Source organism: Mobula hypostoma, chromosome 19, assembly GCF_963921235.1.
Source record: "Mobula hypostoma chromosome 19, sMobHyp1.1, whole genome shotgun sequence".
NCBI classification, from domain to species: domain Eukaryota; kingdom Metazoa; phylum Chordata; class Chondrichthyes; order Myliobatiformes; family Myliobatidae; genus Mobula; species Mobula hypostoma.
This window is the reverse complement of record NC_086115.1, coordinates 11,948,083-11,967,337: the sequence shown is the minus strand read 5'-3', so window position 1 is coordinate 11,967,337 and position 19,255 is coordinate 11,948,083. Positions and strand designations below refer to the sequence as shown.

General features: G+C 48.1%; 1 protein-coding gene across 3 annotated transcripts in view; it reads right to left on the bottom strand.

Annotated features, from left to right (window-relative positions):
• Positions 1–19,255, bottom strand: part of dnmbp (dynamin binding protein) — a 139,878-nt gene that overhangs the window by 26,714 nt on the left and 93,909 nt on the right. For 2 of the 3 annotated variants that reach the window (XM_063071335.1, XM_063071337.1), the window contains 4 exons: positions 11,353–11,564; positions 9,485–9,584; positions 3,289–3,436; positions 1,254–1,271 (listed from right to left, as the gene is read on the bottom strand). In XM_063071335.1, coding sequence (XP_062927405.1) covers positions 1,254–1,271; positions 3,289–3,436; positions 9,485–9,584; positions 11,353–11,564 — 478 coding nt within the window. The remainder of the gene's footprint in view (positions 1–1,253; positions 1,272–3,288; positions 3,437–9,484; positions 9,585–11,352; positions 11,565–19,255) is intronic. The other variant, XM_063071336.1, reaches the window with a different exon arrangement.

The following is a 19,255-nucleotide window of genomic DNA, read 5'->3' as shown; positions in this document are numbered from 1 at the left end:
CACACCTTGGGTGTTAAAGGGGACCAGAAGTTGGCACTGAGTCCTGGGAACATGTTGTGAACTGCAGAGGGAGTGGTGCCGTATAGGCTGGAGCTTGAATCTACAGCAGGAACACACTCTCTCTGTTGTTCCCTGCTTCATTCCATCTCTGCCCCTCTCCTGTGTCCCCCCCCCGCTTTCTGTTCCTCCTCCTCCTTATCCCCGAGCCTTCCTCTTCTTCCCTCTGTGCTCTTGTTTCAATCGTTAAAGATTAGCTTTATTTGTCACACATACACCGAAACATACAGTGAAATGTGTTGCACTGCTTCAATGCCTAACACAGTCCGAGGATGGGCTGGGGACGCCTTACAAGTATCGCCGTGCTCCTGCTGCCAACGTAGCATGCCCACAGCTTACTACCCGTCAACGAACGCCTTTGTAATGTGGGGGGAAATGGGAGCACCCGAGGAAGTCCACGTGGTTATGGGGTGAACGTGCAAACTCCTTATGTGCAGCGGCAGGAATCAAACCCAGATTTCTGGCGCTGTAAAACCTTGTTACTTTGCCGCCCTTCCTCGACCTTCCACCCGCCCCAGCAACTCTCCCTCTACCTCCTTCTTCCTGTCTGGCTCCTTCCATCTCCCTCCCCCTTCCTTCCATCTCCCTCCTTCCCTCCCAGCACCCGTCCTTAGCCCTCAGAGCAGAAGAAAACGGTGGCACCTCAGTTGTATTGCTGCACGTAACCCTGATGCAGGAGGAGCAATCGCGGGGAACTTAAATTCGGTTAACTAAATAGATATGATCAGCTTGTGAACTTGTTCCCCAAGACCATAGGACAAAGGAGCAGAATTGGGTCTTTCACCCCGTTGAGTTCTCCTTCTCTCCCTCCCATTGGGCTCTGCCCTTCCACGTTGGCTGATGTACTATCCCTCTCAACTCCATTCTCCTACCCTCTCCACAATTTGTTCCTGCAGTGCAGGGCTCTGGGCGATAGCCAGGAACGTAACTACCGTGTACGCTTTACTCTTCTGCACACTGCTGAAACGAACGACCCTGAGCTTTCGGTCGGCTGACGGTCTTTGTAATGCCATCGACGCCTGGCTTGCTTTCCCCCTCCCTCTCATACCATCTCTCCCCGGTACCTCACCCGCACCGGTTCCTTCCCCTCTGCCCAGCCCCATCTGGCCAGACATAACCAAAGCACAGAGAGACTGCTGGGGAGGGGTGGCAAAAGCAGGTGATGAAGAGGTGACAGGTCGTAGGGTCTGACTTACCACTGACGATAAATTGCTCTGTAGGGCGAGCAGGTTCGTGCGGAGAGGAAGAAAAGGCAGTTACTGAGAGGACAGCAGAGAAACCACACACCGTAACCCCAACAGCACCACAGACATGAGCCCAGAGACCTGGCACCGAGTCTGTTCCCCCTTAATAGAGAGCCCCTTACCACAGTCCATCCACCAAGCCTGTTTCCCCTTAATAGAGAGCCCATTACCACAGCCCATCCACACACAGCCCGTTCCCCCTTAATAGAGAGCCCTTTACCACAGCCCATCCACACAGAACCTGTTCCCCTTTAATAGAGAGCCCATTACCACAGCCCATCCACACACAGCCCGTTCCCCCTTAATAGAGAGCCCTTTACCACAGCCCATCCACACAGAACCTGTTCCCCTTTAATAGAGAGCCCCTTACCACAGTCCATCCATGATGAGGCTAAACTCAGGTTGGAGGAGCAACACCTCATATACCGTCTAGGTAGTCTCCAGCCAAATGGTATGAACATAGAATTCTCCAACTTCCGGTAATTCCCTCCCCCTCCCTTCCTCTATCCCTATGTCACTCTGCCCCCTCCCCCAGCTCCCTCATGGTTCCGCCTCCTCCTTCTACCACCCATTGTTTTCAGGGCTATGACGTCAGTGCTTCCCCTCCCCCACCTCTTTGTCTTTCAAATTACTGGTCTATCAACTGACGCTACAAGCATTCTTCAAATCCTTCCCCATCTTTCATTCTTCAATCCTGACGAAGGGTTCCGGCCCGAAACGTTGATTCATCGTTTCTGACTGATGGTGCCTGACCTGCTGAGTTCATCCAGCGTACTGAAAGTGTTGCTTTGATCTTTTACAGCATCTGCAGATTATTTTGTGTTTACCATCCACCGAGTCTGTTCCCCCTTAATAGAGAGCCCATTACCACAGTCCATCCACACAGAACCTGTTCCCCCTTAATAGAGAGCCCCTTACCACAGTCCATCCACACAGAACCTGTTCCCCCTTGATAGAGAGCCCCTTACCACAGCCCATCCACACAGAACCTGTTCCCCCTTGATAGAGAGCCCATTACCACAGTCCATCCACACAGAACCTGTTCCCCCTAGATAGAGAGCCCATTACCACAGTCCATCCACACAGAACCTGTTCCCCCTTGATAGAGAGCCCATTACCACAGTCCATCCACACAGAACCTGTTCCCCCTTGATAGAGAGCCCCTTACCACAGTCCATCCACACAGAACCTGTTCCCCCTTAATAGAGAGCCCATTACCACAGTCCATCCACACAGAACCTGTTTCAATATTCATTCCGCTATCACAGAGAACCCATTATCCTGTTGTGGCTGTTAATCATAGTCCATTCGATAGCCACAACATTCATTCCCTGCACTATTTCCCACACATTCCCCATTCCCACTCCCTGTACTATTTCCCATTCCTCTTACTGTCCATTGCCCACGCAGCATCCATTCTACACGTTACATTCCTCACACAGTGTGTCCATCAGCCACAGAGAGTGCATTATCCCAGTGCCATTAATAACCACTGCCCACACAGCACACAATACTCAGACTGTTCACTTTCCACACAGCGTCACTTCCCACAGTCTCTGGTGACAATCTCCCGATAGCCCAGTCACATATCACCCATTACCCGCACATTGTCCATTATCCCAAACCATCCACAGCCTCCCCAAGTTTACTAAACTATCCTCAACTCGTGGACTGCCCTAGAAAGATTTGTTTTATTTCTCACACGTACAGTGAAATGTGTCGTTTGTCTCAACAACCAGCACAGTCTGAGGACGTGTCACCGTGCTTCTGGCGCCAACATAGCGTGCTCACAACTGACTGACCCCACCCAGTACGTCTTTGGAATGTGGGAGGAAACCAGAGCATCTGGAGGAAACCTCACGGCCCTGGGAAGTACTCCTCGCAGATGGCAGCGGACTTGAACCAGTGTCACCTGCGCTGTAGTAGTAATATGCTAACCACTACACAACCGCATCACTCAAATCTCACTGCGTGTTTCATGTCTTACCGGAGGTGATCCAGACAGGTGTTGATGTGCCCCTGAATCTCCTTGTCCTTCTCGTACATCTCCAAGAGGGCGATGGCTTCCTCATGGTTTTGACAGTAAATATTGTACATGTCCTGCAGCTCATTTCTGTAGGACAAGAAGACCTGACCTGGACATGGGAAGGAAAGACAAAGGGATATTACATCCGATTGAACAATTGGCTCTTTTTTCTCTTTTATCCTACAGCTTAGCACAAGTAGAGGCACTAATGTGAAAGGGCAGGGAGGGGTGAGGAATTCCAGGCTGTGATTGTGGGAAATAGTGAATTGAATTATGAAGACCGTCTATTCAGTTCCTCAAACCTGTACTATCGTCATCGGATCATAACTGATCTGAGAGTCAATACTTTAACTCTGGTCCCTTACAACCCCAACCAAATCCAGGTGGGGCCATCTTCTTGCAGCCACAGTTGCAAGAAAAATTACCTGGTTTTCTGCATTAATCAATCATAAAATCTGGTCTGATCTTCATCCGAGTTACAATAATAGACAAACACAATCTGCCCAAACTAATAACACACAGAGAATTGTACTTTTCATGTCTTTATTGAACACATTGTTTAATCATTCACAGTCCAGGCTGAAAAACACATGTGAACCCTTGTATGTAATAACTGGTAGAACCTCCTTTCGCAGCAACAACCTCCACCAAACATTTCCTGTAGCTGCTGATCAGACTTGCACAACGGGGAGCAGAATTTCAGACCATGCCTCCATTCAAAGCTGCTTCAGTTCATCAATATTTCTGGAATACCTTGCATGAACAGCCCCCTTCAAGTCATGCCACAGCAGCTCAATTAGGTTACAGTCTGGACTCTGACTTGGCCATTCGAAAACACGAATTTTCTTCTTTTTAAACCATTCTGTTGTTGATTTACTCTTGTGTTTTGGATCATTGTCTTGTTGCATCATCCAACTTCTCTGAAACTTCAGTTAACAAACCGTTACCCTGACATTCTCCTGTAAAATATCTTGATACAGTTTTGAATTCATTGTTCCCTCAATGATTACAAGTTGTCCAGGCCCTGAGGCAGCAAAGCAGCCCCAAACCATGATGTTCCTTCCACAATGCTTCACAGTTGGGATGAGGTTTTGGTGTTGGTGTGCAGTGCCCCTTCTCCTCCAAACACAGTGGTGTGCATTTCAGCCAAGATGGTCAACCTTTGTCTCATCTGTCCACAGAACATTGTCCCAGGAGCATTGTGGAACATCCAGGTGGTCTTTTGCAGTGCTTTTCTTATAGTGGACACATGAACAGAGACTTTTGCAAGTTCCAGAGATTCTGCAGGTCTTTTACTGTTACCCTTGGGTTCTTTTACACCTCCTTCAGCATTGCAGGTTGTGCTCTTGGTGTGATCTTCGCAGGACGCTCACTGAACTTCCTCCGTTTGGAGACAATTCCTCTTACTCTGGACTGATGACCATTCAGATCTTTAGAGATGCTTTGGTAGCCTTTTCTGGCTTCATGCGTCTCTACAATTCTTCTAAGGTCCTCTGAAAGTTGCTTTGATCAAGACAGATATTTCTTGAGAAGAGCCGGCTCTGTCAGTAACCTGACTCGGTGCGTCTTTTCTATAGGGCAGGGCACCTCTACAACCCATGTTTCCAATCTCATCTCATTGATTGGAACAACTGACTCCAAGTAGTTTTTGTAGAAGGCATTACCTCAGAGGTTCACATACTTTTTTTGAGCCTAGACTGTGATTATTTAAATGGTGTACTCAGTATTGCCAAGAAAAAGTACAATTATTTGTGTGTCGTTAGTTTAGGCAGATTGTGTTTGTCTATTATTGTGACTTAGATGAAGGTCAGACCACATTTTTATGAGCAATAATGCAGAAAACCAGGTAATTGCAAAGGGTTCACAAACCTTTTCTTAAGACTGTAGCACACCAATCCAGTCTGGGTCATGCCATCTTCTTGCAGCTACCACACAAACCCAATCTGGGCCATGCCATTTTCTTGCAGCTACCACACCAATCCAGTCTGGGTCATGCCATCTTCTTGCAGCTACCACACAAACCCAATCTGGGCCATGCCATCTTCTTACAGCTACCCCACCAACTCAGTCTGGGTCATGCCATCTTCTTGCAGCTACCATCGGGCAGGAGGTACGGAAGCCTGAAGTCCCACACCACCACGTTCAGGAACAGCTACTTCCCTTCAACAATTCTGTTCTTGAACCAACCAGCGCAACCCTGATCACTACAGTTTAACAACATTATGACCACTTTGCACTGACACGGACTTTTTTCAATCTAATTGTTTTCTTTCTGTTCTTTTTTCTTGAGAATGCTCTTTATCTGATGCTACATATCTGTAATGCTGCTGCAAGTAAGTTTCACAATACACCTTTGCAAACATGTACTTACTTGTGCATATGACGCATGCAAGCTTGACTTTAGCATTAAGGCGGCATAGATAGTGGCCAACCTTGTGAGCACTTCCAGCATTTCCTGTCCTATTTGGGATTGTTTTCTGCTTTTGAAATAATCCAGAGTTTAGAAAGCTCTGCATGAAGACATCCCAGAAGTCACCCAAGGTCGGGCTTGAACCCGTGTCACTGGAGCTGTGAGACGGCAGTTCTCCCTGCTACACCACTGTGCCAGCCCTAAATTAACCTTCCCACCATCATCGTTGGCTGCCTGCTTCCATCCTGGATATTCCCCACCCAAAGTACAAACATCCTCCCTCCACAGCACCAGCAAACCTGGTTCAATTCCGCTACTGTCTGTGCGGAGTTTGCATGTTCTCCCCGTGACTGCGTGGGTTTCCTCCGGGTGCTCCGGTTTGGTTTCCTCCGACACTCGTACGGGATTAGCGTTGGTAAGTTGCGGGCATGCTATGTTGGTGCTGGAAGCACAGTAACACTTGTGGCTGTCCCCAGAATATCCTTGGACTGTGTCACTGACACAAAAAACGGGTTTTATAAGACCATAAGACAGCGGAGCAGAATTAAGCCATGGCTAACCCATTTTCCCTCTCAGCCCCATTCTCTGTACATTGACATGCTGTATGTTCTGATGTACACCATGGAATCTAGCCTCCCCTCATGCACTCTGTCCACACTTGTTGCTACCTTGGTAAAGGAGCTAACATAATCAAAACCCCCATCCACCCTAGACACTCTCTCTTCTCTTCCCTCCCAGCAGACAGAAGAAACAAAAGGCTGTAAGCACGTACCACCAGTCCCAAGGGCAGCTTATGCCCAACTGTTATCAGATTCTTGAACAAACCTCTTGTATGATAAGATGGACTCTTGACCTCACAATCTACCTCATTACCATCTTGCACTTTATCATTTACCTGCACTGCACCTTCTCTGTAACTCTTACACTTTATCGTGCATTGTTATTACTTTATCTTACACTCCCTCAATGAGGATCTGATCTGTATGAACAACACACAAGTTTTTCACTGTAACTTGTGACAATAACAAACCGATTCCAAGGTGCAGGTCAGGATGGAAAACTGACACACAAATCTGGGGGGGGGGGGGGGAAAATGATCTCACCAGATAAGATCATTAAAGAATTTACAAATGCTGCCCTATAGATTCCAACAACCACCACCACAACCTGCCCCCTACAAGCTCCAAGCAACACACACAAAATGCCGGAGGAAATCAGCAGACCAGGCAGCATCTATGGAAAACAGTCAGTCGACATTTCAGGCCAAGACCCTTCAGCAGGACTCCTACAAGCTGTGGAAGGCTGCTCTTCCGCAGACAGATGAAGGAAATTGAGGGATATGAGGCTTGTACAGGAAAGAGGATATCAGCCACAATAGTATTGGAAGGGGACAAATGGCCTGTGGTGGCTGCTGCTATTTGTTAAGGAAACAGGCCAATGACTTTGCACTGCCCAAGTGATAAATCAACCGACTAACCTGCCAGCCTTTGGTGTTTGGGAGGAAACCAGGGCTCCCAGAGGAAGCCCACGCGGTCACTAGGAAACCAAACAGCACAAACTCCTTACAGCAGTGGGAACTGAACTGCTGTAATAGCATTATGATCACCGTGCCGTCCCCAAAGCAAGAACGTAATTGAAATGGTACACCAGGAGAACCATGCACTCTGATACCATCACAACATAGATCAACGGATTGTTAGTTGTGAAAGGAATCGAGGGATTGGGAGTTAGTACAGGAAGAAGGCCCCAAGCTAGAAGATTCAGCATTTTGCATTGAACAACTGTTACCCCTGGTGCGGAGGCGAGTGACGTGGCATCAAAACAGCAGCTGGAGTGAACACCACTCTCCGCATCAGTGGTGGCAAGGGAGAAGTAGTTGAGAGCTTCAAGTTCCCAGATGTAAATATCACCGACATTTTGTCCTGCTCCAGCCACACGGACGTTATAATCGAGACTCGCAAAATGCTGGAGGAACTCAAACAGGTCAGGCAGCATCTACGGAAACGGATAAACAGCCAAAAGATCTCGCCCGAAACGTCAGCTGTTTATTCATTTCCATAGATGCTGCCTGACCTGCTGAGTTCCTCCAGCATTTTGTGTGTTTTGCCTTGGTTATCCAGCATCTGCAGATTTTCTCTTGTTTTTCACACTAGCGCCCCCTAGCCCTCAAAAGGCTAAGGAATTCAGCCCTGATGACCCGAACCAATTTTTACAGGTGCACTTGGAACAATAATGCTCTGCCCAACACCGCACACAACTGTAGACAATTGAGAACACAGCTCAGCCCATCATGAAGCCTTCCCTTCATAAGCTCCATCTATGCCTCCTCCCAGCCTGGGATAGCAGACAACATAATCAAACACTCCACCCAACCACCCCCAGACATGCTCTCTTCTCCCCCTTCCACTGGGCAGAAAATATAAAAGCTTCTGGAAATAATTCAGGAGATGTGCAGCTCAGGCGGTTGATGGTTGTGATGTGGAGAGGAAATCTCATCACTGATTGGCCACATGGCCAGTTTCCTCCCACATCACAACTGAGTTTCTGAAATGACAACCAATCGGCTGATTGGTAAGTATATATAAAAGCCAAGCATTCAAAGCTGGGTGCCAACCGCCGTAAAACAAGAAGAAGAAGAAGGACACACCTCAGTCGACAGCGCACTTACAATGTCTCCTCACATGGTGACGAAACGTTTGCAACTAAATTGCCAAGATCAGAGAACAACTCAACCCAACCATGAAAGCTTCTATTTCCACTGCTGTGGAAAGCCTTGTACAGGATAAAGATGAACTCCTGATATCAACGTGGTCCATGCACCTTATTGTCACTCTTGTCTGTAGCTCTAACACTGCATCTGCATTCTGTTATCGCTTTCATTTCGTACTGCAATAACGTACTAACGTATGGAATTATCTGTCTGGATGGCATGCAAAACAATGTTTTTCACTTCATCCAACTACTGAGAATTACTTCATAAGTCAATTTTATCAAATCAGGGAATTTGGGAGAACACACACAAGTCCTCATCGAAGGATCAGCAGTGGAAAGAGGGAGCGGCTTCAATTTCCTGGGTGTCAGCATCTCTGGAGATCTATCCTGGGCACAGCGAGTTTGAGACGACTTGGTAGGTTACCAAAGACTCTAGCAAATTTCTACAGATATACCGTGGAGAGCATTCCATCTGGCTGCGTCACCGTCTGGTATGGAGTGGTCACCAACTGCATCACGGGCACTAGCCTCCTCAGCACGTCTTCCAAAGGCGATGCTCAAGAAGGCAGCATCCACCATAAAGGGGGCATGTCCTCTTCTCATCGCTACCATCAGGGAAGAGCTATGGGAGCCTGAAGACCCACGCTCAACATTTTAGGAACAGTTTCTTCCCCTCTGCCATCAGATTTCTAAACGGCCCATGAACACGACCTCACTGTTTTTCCTCCCTTTTTGCATTTTTATATACCTTATTGTAATTTATGGTAAGTTTTATGTATTGCACTGCACTGCTGCTGCAAAACAACAAATTTCACAAAGTAAGACACTGATAATGAAGCAGACTTTGATTCACTCTGAGCCACTGGGAACAGAAGGCCAGTGGAAATCAGCAATTAATTCGCTGAACGACTGAGTACATTTGAAGGGCTGCATATCTTCCTCCTGCTCCGACTTGCTCTGAACGTTGGGAGTTGATTCACTTGTCTCTAGCCTTCCCCTCTCCCTTTTGCCCCAGTGGGGAGTGATATACCATACCTATGGTGTCCTTTTCCTCCAGCTCCTCGAGCAGCCGCTTGGAGACCTCGATGACGGTCTGGATGTTCCCGAAGAGAGCTTCGCAATCTACTTGCTGCAGCTGAGGGAAGAGAGGGTGAGGGCTATTAACTGAGGGTCAGGGTCCACTGGCTGTCACACATGGGGTGGAGGGGGGGAGGGAATCTTCAGGTGGTACAAACAATCTACTGGAGGATTTCAGAGGGTCGAGCAGCATCTGTGGGAAGGAAGGAATTGTCCACATTTCAGTTCAAGTGTTTTGACTTGAAATGTCAACGATTCCTTCCCCCCACCCCACAGATGCCGTTCGGCTGTTGAATTCATCCAATGGCTGGAGTGTTGTTCCATATTCCAGTGTCTGCAGGGATCCTCAGGAATAGCTGAGGATGAAAACTTCCTGGGAGGAGCGGGAACCAGGGAGCCATAGGAGGGGCAGTACTGAGGGAGGGGAATTGGGGGGGAGGGGGCGGAACACTGCTCTGCGCTATGGACAATAGCAAGGCTGCCACAACAAGGGAGTCGCTGTGTATAACACTCACAAAACCGGCAGGACACAGCAAGTCAGTCAGCATCTACAGAGGGCAATTATCAGTCGACTTTTCAGGCTGAGACCCTTCATCAGCACTGGACAGGTTTCTGGCCTCTGCCCCCTTTCATTTCCAGTGCTGATGAAGGGTCTTGGCCCAAAATGTTGAAAGTTTATTCCTCTCCATAGACGCTGCCTGACCTGCTGAGTTCTTCCAGCATTTTGTGTGTGTTACGTTAAGATTACCAGCATCTGCAGAACCTTGTGTTTGAGAGTAGGTCTGGTGTACGACTTAGTGGAGAATTTGCAAAGAGAAGTGCAGGTTCCCACGTGCTTTCCACCCGTATCACTTTGATAAAGATTAGCTTTTAATTACCATTTGTACAATGAAACATACAGTGGAATACGCCATTCACATCAACAACCAGAACCAGAGGGCACAGCCTCAACATTGAGGGGCGACCTCTTAGAAAAGAGGTAAGGAGGAATTTTGTTTTTTCAGCCAGAGAGTAGTGAGTCTGTGGAACGCTCTGTCACAGTCTGTGGTGGAGGCCAAGTCTGTGGGTACATGTAAGGCGGAATTTGATCACTTCCTGATCGATCAGGGCATTGAAGGATATAGCGAGAAGCCGGGTGTATGGGGTTGAGTGGGATCCGGGATCAGCCGTTACGGAATGGTGGAGCAGACTCGAGGGGCTGAATGGCCTAATTCTGTTCCTACGTCGTATGACCAACACGGTCCGAAGACGTGCTAGGGGTCAGCCTGTGAGTAATGCCATACTTCTGGCACCAGTGTAGCACGTCCACGAATTACTAACCCTAACCTGTACAACTCGGGTGGTCAAGGGGAGAACGTGCAAACTCTTTGCAGACAGTGGCAGGATTTGCACCCCGATCTAAAGCCGTCATTGTAAAATATTATGCTAAATCTCACACTACCACGTGGTGGGTCTGGCGAGTCTGCCAGGAGCCATGCGGGTGGCCTAAGTGAGGGTGTGCACCGAGTTCTGCAGCTACAATGCAGGATCGGATTGGTGAATGGACTGCCAATCAAGCAGGCTACCGGGCCCTGACTGGTGCCAAGCTTCACGGGTTCTGTTGGAGTGGCACTTACTCAAGGCAACGCAACAGCCAGGTCACTGGCCAAGCAGCACCCTCGGGTGAGTTTAAGCAGGAGGATGTGAGCTGAAACGTTTCTCACTCTCCCCATCCTTATTGTTAAAACTGTGTGTCCAGAATCCTTGCCTTTGAGACCCAAAGAATCTGTCTCATTTCCATCCCAACATTTCCACCCCTCACCCTCCAGGACATCAAGTCTACCCACCTGGGAAACACCCCTCGCCTGCTTGGCTTGCAGTGGGACGAGCACGTTCTCCACACACATCTCCAGGTCCTTAATGTAGTCGGCCTCGGTCTGCAGTAGCTCCTCGATCACCTTCGCCCTCTTCTCCATCATCTTCTGCTGGGGTCTCTCTACTGCTGCCGAGGCCTGCCGTGGCCTGAGGGAGGCGTGGTCAACAGACAGCAGCGTCATGTCTGCAGAGATACAAAGGGTTAACTCCGAGTCAATAAACACCACTCCGCCCACGCTCATAAAGAACGCGACTGGCAGTCACCGGCGGCACGATAGCACAGCGTAACGCCTTACAGCGCCACGGAGGGGGATTCAACGCCCGCCACTGCCCGTAAGGAGTTTGTACGTTCTCCCTGTAACTGCATGGGTTTCCTCCTGGTGCTCCTGTTTCCTCCCACATTCCAAATACCTACAGGTTAGGGTTACCATGTTTGTCTCAAAAGCATGATAACACGCTGACTGCCCAGCACAACCTCAGACTGCTGATGCAAATGACACATTTCACTGTATGTTTCGATGTTTATGTGACAAAAAGAGCTCATCTTTCATCTCTTTTTCCATTTCTTTGTTTATTGCAAGGCCACTGTTTATTGCCCATCTACAACTGCCCTGGAGACGGTGAAGCTACGCTTTCGTTCCTGAACAACTGCAGTCTCCCTGGTAAAGGTGCTCTAGGGGAAGGAGTCATAGGGCACCTCAGCACAGAAACAGGCCCTTTGCCCTAACTAGTCCATGCTCAAATGTTATTCTGCCTCGTTGCATCAAACCTTGCCCTCCATACCCTTCCCATCTGTGTATTTATCCAAACCCCTCTTAAATGGTGAAATCAAACCTTCTGACAGTTCATTCCACCTGTGAAGAAAATCCCCCTTTGGTTTCCCTTAAATATTTCACCTATCACCCTTAACCTGTCACCTCTACTCTAGTCTCACCCAACCTGAGAAGAAAAAAGCTTGCTTGTAGTTACCCTATCCACAACCCTCATAATTTTGGATACCTCAGTCAAATCTCTCCCCCTTATACTACGCTCCAGGGAATAAAATCTAAACCTACTGAACCCATTACTAAGGACCTCAAGTCCAGGAAACATCCATCATCAAGGACCCCCTAACATCCAGGCTATGCTCTCGTCTCGCAGCTGCCATCTGGCAAGGGGTACAGGAGCCTTAGGTCCCACACCACCAGGTTCAGGAGCAGTTATTACCCCTCAAACAACAGGCTCTTGAACCATGTGGATAACTTCACTCTCCTCAGCACTGGGCTGATTCCACAACCTACGAGCTGGGCACTCTCTCAAGGTCCCTGCAACTCAGGTTCTCAGTACTATTTATTTACTGTATTATATACAGTGGTTAAGGTGTTCGTCTAGTGATCTGAAGGTCGCTAGTTCAAGCCTCAGCTGAGGCAGTGTGTTGTGTCCTTGAGCAAGGCACTTAACCACACATTGCTCTGCGACAACACCGGTGCCAAGCTGTATCGGTCCTAATGCCCTTCCCTTGGACAACATCAGTGGCATGGAGAGGGGAGACTTGTAGCATGGGCAACTGCCGGTCTTCCATACAACCTTGCCCAGGCCTGCGCCGTGGAAACCTTCCAAGGCGTAAATCCATGGTCTCACGAGACTAACGGATGCCTATAAATATATATATATTTGTATTTGCACAGTTTCCATTCGCACATTGGCTATTTGTCAGTATTTGATTCTGTAGTAGATACACACATACAGTGTACGCATGGTGACATATACATATTCTAATACTAAATTTGCTTTGAACTTTCCTATCCTTAAATGCATTCAGGGGCTGTTCACACACAACTCTCACACAAGGTGCAATGATGTCTCATTGTGCCCGCCCCCACTCCCCCACCCTTCCTGCAGGACCTTCAAGTGCACTGGGTGTGGCTGGTCAAGCTACTGTCTCAGGGACCTGGCTTCAATCCTGAAATCCTGACCTCTGACACTGTGTGGTGTCTGCATGTGTCTTTCTGACTAACTGTGTGGCATTCCTCGCGATGCTCTGCCTGGGTGACTTGAGCCTTCTTGCTTAGGTGAACACCACAGCCAATCACTCTATCCTGGGGTGATTGGCTGTGGTTGGTCCTTGATCATTAAGGGCATCAAATATTATTTCATTTATTTATTGGGATACAACGTGGAGTAGGCCCTCTGAGCCACACCGCCCAGCAATCCCCCGATTTAACCCCAGCCTAATCACAGGACAACTTACATTGACCAAGTAACCTACCAACCGGTACGTCTTTGGACTGTGGGAAGAAACCAGAGCACTCGGAGGAAACCTATGCAATCACAGGGAGAACGTACAAACTCCTTACAGGTAGTGGTGGGAATTGAACCCGGATCGCTGGTACTGTAAAGCGTTGCGCCAACAACTATGCTACCGTGCTGCCCCATTATGGGGAGTCGGCAGGAGAATGGAGTTGAGAGAAAAAATAAATTAGGCTTGATCAAATGGCGGAGCAGCTCGAATTGCCCAATTCTACTCCTACACGTGTCTTATGCTCAACAGAAATGCCTGTATATCACAGGCCTCGGGCCTAGTGTCCAGAATCACTTGTATACTTTAGGTTGTCTCTTTTGCAATGCTAAATAAATGCACGTGGTTGTCGTTGCATAAGCAAGCTATTGTTGCACGATTGTTTTTCTATCTATGAAGCAGGGGAGTGTTCTAAGTGAAGCATTTTGTCTATCCCTCCCAGCTCCTGCAGAGACTGGAGGTGACCGACCTAACCAGTTGTACCAGAAGCTGCTCCCTCTTCCACACAGTGCGGGTGTGAAGAGCACCTTCTTCAGAGAGACTCCCTGGGTCCTGAGGCAGCAGACGCGGCCCACGCGGAGATCTCTGACGGGGAACAGGAGGCGCCTGACGGGATGGGTGGGCCGCTTGCAAGGTGGCGCATTCCTTTCAACCTCAGGAACTACAGGTCATGGGTTAAGGGTAAAAGGTGAGATGTTTAAGGAGAACACGAGGGGAGATTTCTTTACTCGGAGTGTGGCGAGAGTGCAGAACAAACTGCCAACAGAAGTGATGGATGTGGGTTTGATTTCAACAGTTCAGAGAAATCTGAAATTTGGAATTTGGATAGATAAATGGAGGGGAGGGTCCAGGTGCAGGTTAATGGGATTAGACAGAATAATAGTTGAGCGTGGACTGGTTGAGCCGAAAGGCCTGTTTCTGTACTGGCCATTTCTGTGCTATGACTTTTTGAGTATCAGAACCAGGTTTACCATCACTGACATACTCTATGTCGAGAAACTTGTTTTTTGGCAGCAACATAGTGCAAGGCATTAATAATTACTACAGGTTAAAATAAACAAATAAATAGTTTGAAAGTGGATCAGCGTGGAAGCAGACATGGACTGTTCAGAAATGGCAGAGGGGGAAGAAGCGGGGTGGGGGAGGGGTTCATATTCTGCGTTAAAGTGGAAAAACTTCGTTTTGTGTGCCATTGCTTCAAAAACATTGAGTACTCTGAGGTGGTACCATGGAAAAACGGTAACAGAATGAGGAATAGAATGTTGCAGAGAAAGTTTGGCAAGGTTCTTCTTTAGTAAGGGCATCAAAGGTTTGAGGAGAAGGCAGAAAATGTGGTTGAGTGGAAAAATAAATCAAAGTTCAAAGTAAATGTTATCATCAAAGCATGTATATATTACCATATACAACCTCGAGATTCATTTACTTACAGTAGAACAGAGAAATACAATATAAACATTGAAAAATTACAAAGACTAAGATTTTTGATAAATCAACCATGATAGAATGTTGATCGCTCGATGGGCTGAATGGCTTAATTCCACTGTTTTATCTCATGGTTTAATACCATAGCAGTTGTATGGTCTGGCCCAGCTCTGTCTCTCTTTTCGAAACTCTTAAAGCCTTTGTTAGATCACCTCTCAGCTGACCTCCCGAAAGAGAATTCAACCCATCTGTGGAAACTCTTGTTTCTTCACTATCATCCTTATAAAGCTTCCCTGCAGGCCCCATGCTCTATCTATCTCTCCCTTCAATCATCTCTACTGATGTTCTCAGCTGTGGAAGATCCACTTTCTCCTCATACAGGAAAAGCAAAGATTGTTTTGGGAGTCACAGATACGGCCGGCACAGGAATGGGCATTTCAGGCCTGGCTAGTCTGTGTCAAATGTGGTATCCATCTCTGCTCATCCCATCTGCCCAAATCAGACACACTTCCAATGTTCCCGTCCAAAAGTATTGTAAGCATTGTAATTGAGAAGGGGACAAAAGAAAGGAGAGTGGGGGGGATAAGGGGAGAGAGGAAGGGAGAGGGGGAGAGGTGAATGGAGGGAGGGGAGGGTGAAGAGGAAGGGGGAAGGGGAAAGGGGAAAGGGGAAAGGGGAAAAGGGGAAAAGGGGAAAGGGGAAAGGGAAAGGGAAAGGGGAAAGGGAAAGGGGGAGGGAGGAAGGGAGGAAGGGAGGGGGGAGGAAGGGAGGAAGGGAGGGGGGAGGAAGGGAGGGGGGAGGAAGGGAGGGGGGAGGAAGGGAGGGGGGAGGAAGGGAGGGGGGAGGAAGGGAGGGGGGAGGAAGGGAGGGGGAGGAAGGGAGGGGGAGGAAGGGAGGGGGAGGAAGGGAGGGGGAGGAAGGGAGGAAGGGAGGGGGGAGGCAGGGAGGGGGAGGAGGGGAGGAAGGGAGGGGGAGAGATTTGGACGCAGAGTTTGCAATAAGTTTGTAGAGAAATCCAAACAATCGCAAAGTCCAATTTGTTTCTTAAATTCCAAATATTTATCCAATTCCCTTTTGAAAACTACAACCAACTACGTGTCCCCAGAGCAGGACTTGATTATTTTCTGTTAAATGCCCCCAGAAGCTGTTTGCAGATGATTTCAAACCTGTGCGTTGCGGGCCGCTATCGCTTCGCTAGCAGGAACGGCTTCTCTCCAGTTAAACCCCTCCATGGGCTGTTAATGCGTCGTTACCAAGCCCGCCAAATTGTCCTGGACTGCCCCTGAATTAATAATCAATCTCCTGCTGCCTGTTACATATGAATCAGGGCGAGTGTAAAAATGTAGAGTGGTTTAATGACTCTCAAAAACAGAAAGCGAGAGCAAATTCAGACCGTCAGCAGTCAAGAACAATTTAAAGTGTCCTGATAGAGGGTTTTGGCTCGAAGCATCAACGCTTTCGATAATCCTCTCCATAGCTGCTAATTTCCTCCGGCACTTTGTGTGTTACACGACGCTAAAGATTGGCTTTGTTTGTCACACGTACATCAAAACATACGGAGAAATGTGTCGTTTGCGTCAACAACCAAGGCAGCCCGAGAACATGCAGTTTGTAAGCTTACTAACCCAGGTATACTTGGAATGTGGGAAGAAACCGCAGCACCCGGAGGAATCCCATGTAGTCATGGGGAGAAAGTACAAACTCCTTACAAGTAGTGACGGGCATTGAACTCGAATCACCGGCATTCTGCTACCGTGCTGTCCAATTTGACGATCATTTATCCCTAAGCCAGGTGTATCCGCCAGTTCTATTTTCCAGTGCCCAAGGTTTGTGGTAGGACTGTTCCTTTAAACGTGGGGCTTGGATTTCTTGACAGCACACACACTGGATTTAGTCTCCATGACAACGGTACACTGTCCAGGCCTGGCTAAAGCCACAGGTTCACTGATCTGCCGCAGGCTAAGAGATTAACGCCTGCCCCCCTTCCCCCCACCGTCACTGAAATGCAAGTCCAGCCGACAGCTCCCTGCCACCCTCCCTTCTCACCCCAGTCCCTCCCGCATTCCAACCTGCTTGTCTCGGGCAGTGAAAGGCTCCAGGCTTCATTCCTATAGTCTGGACAATGCCTGCAGAATTAAGACTACAGGAAACTGCAGAGAGTTTTGGCGCATCACAGGAACCAGATTCCCCTCTATGGACTCCGTCTACACTCCTCGCTGCCTCAGTAAATCAGCCAGCACAATCAGACCCCACTCACCCCAGACATTCCCTCTTCTTCCAATTCCTACTGGGCAGAAGATACACGGCTTGAAACCAGGATCAAGGACAGCTTCTCTCCAGCTGTTACAAGACTATGGAATGGCTCTCTTGTGCAACACGGTGGACCGTAACCTCTCACTCTATGACACAAGGGTTACTGCAGCGGCTGTTAATCTGGACCAATACACACAACGTGCTGGAAGAGCTCAGTGGGTCGGGTAGCACCTATAGATGGGAATATACAGTTGATGGTTCCGGCCGAGACCCATAGGTGCTGCCTGACCTGCTGAGCTCCTCCAGCACGTTGTGTGTATTCCTCACACTCCATGTTGTCATAGCCTTGAACCTTATTGTCTGCCTGCACACTTTATTCTGCATTCCATTATTGCTTTCCTTTATACCTCCTGAAGCCTGAAGGCACACACTCAGCGATTCAGGAACAGCTTCTTCCCCTCTGCCATCCGATTCCTAAATGGACATTGAACCCGTGAACACTACCTCACTTTTTTAATATATATATTATTTCTGTATTTGCACAATTTTTAATCTATTCAACATACATATACTGTAATTTATTTATTCATTATTATTTTTCTTCAATGCAATATATAATCTAGAACTGCTGCTGCTAAATTAACAAATTCCACGACACATGCCGGTGATAATAAACCTGATTCCTTGATGTACCGATGTGACAAAATGATCTGTCTGGATGGCATGAAGAACAAAGTTTTCACTGAGACAACAGTAAACAAATTTACCAAATTACGCACAGTCAGAAAGACAGAGGGTGGAACTAGGCCTTCAGCCCATTGGATCTGTACTGACACCATTCACCTATTTTTTGACTAATTCAACTGTGACACATTTTATTTTGCTCATAGTTCCATCAATGTTCACTAGATTCTCACATAAGAATGGAAATTTACAGCGGGTAATTAACTCAATGACCCTGGGTGTCTAAGGGATTTTAGAGATACAGCACGATTACAGGCCCAACGAGCCCATGCCACCCAATTACGCCCATGCGACCAATTAACTTGGGTGTTGGGGTGGAGATATGCATCTACCAAAGGAGGTGAAAGATGCTTCTCCCCTCTACTGGCCTGTGGGACACCCTTAGGCAAGACGTAGCGTCTGCTTAGCCACCGCGCCTCCCCCCCACCCCACCGGATCAGGGTCACGTGAGGCCACGGGAGCAGGTAGTGGAAGGCTGTAGTAGCAGCTGGTGCGTATCACAAGTCCTGGTTGTGCAACCACTGACGCCAAGCAAGGCCATCGCTAAAGAGTATTAATAGTGGCTGGGGTCACCCATCTTGTAAAGACACTGCCCAACAGAAGGCAATGGCAAACCCCTTCTGTAAAAAAATTTGCCAGGAACAATCAGGGTCATGGAGATGGAGCACATAAGGATGATAATGATCATGACGACCTACTAACCTGCGTACAAAAAGCTGGAGGAACTCAGCAGGCCAGGCTTCGAACATTTAGACTGGTGAATGGAGTCAGCACAGATCCACTGGGCTGAGAGCCTATTTCCATCCTGTGTCTTTCTGACTGTGAGTAATTTGGTAAATTTGTTTACTGTTGTCACAGTGAAAACTTTGCTCTACATGCCATCCAGACAGATCATTTTGTCACATAGATACATCGAGGAATCAGAACCCTTCGAAGTTTGCCGAAAGGTTTTGGCCTGAAACGTCGACTGTACTCCTGTTCCATAGATGCTGCCTGGCCTGCTGGGTTCCTCTAGCATTTTGTGTGTGTTGCTCGGATTTCCAGCATCTGCAGATTTTCTCTTGTTTGTAACCTACTAAGCTGGATGTCTTTGGAACCTGGGAAGAAATGGTGTAATCGGACAAAACCCAAACGGTCACAGGGAGCATCTGCAAACTCCTTACAGAGAGCGGTGGAAT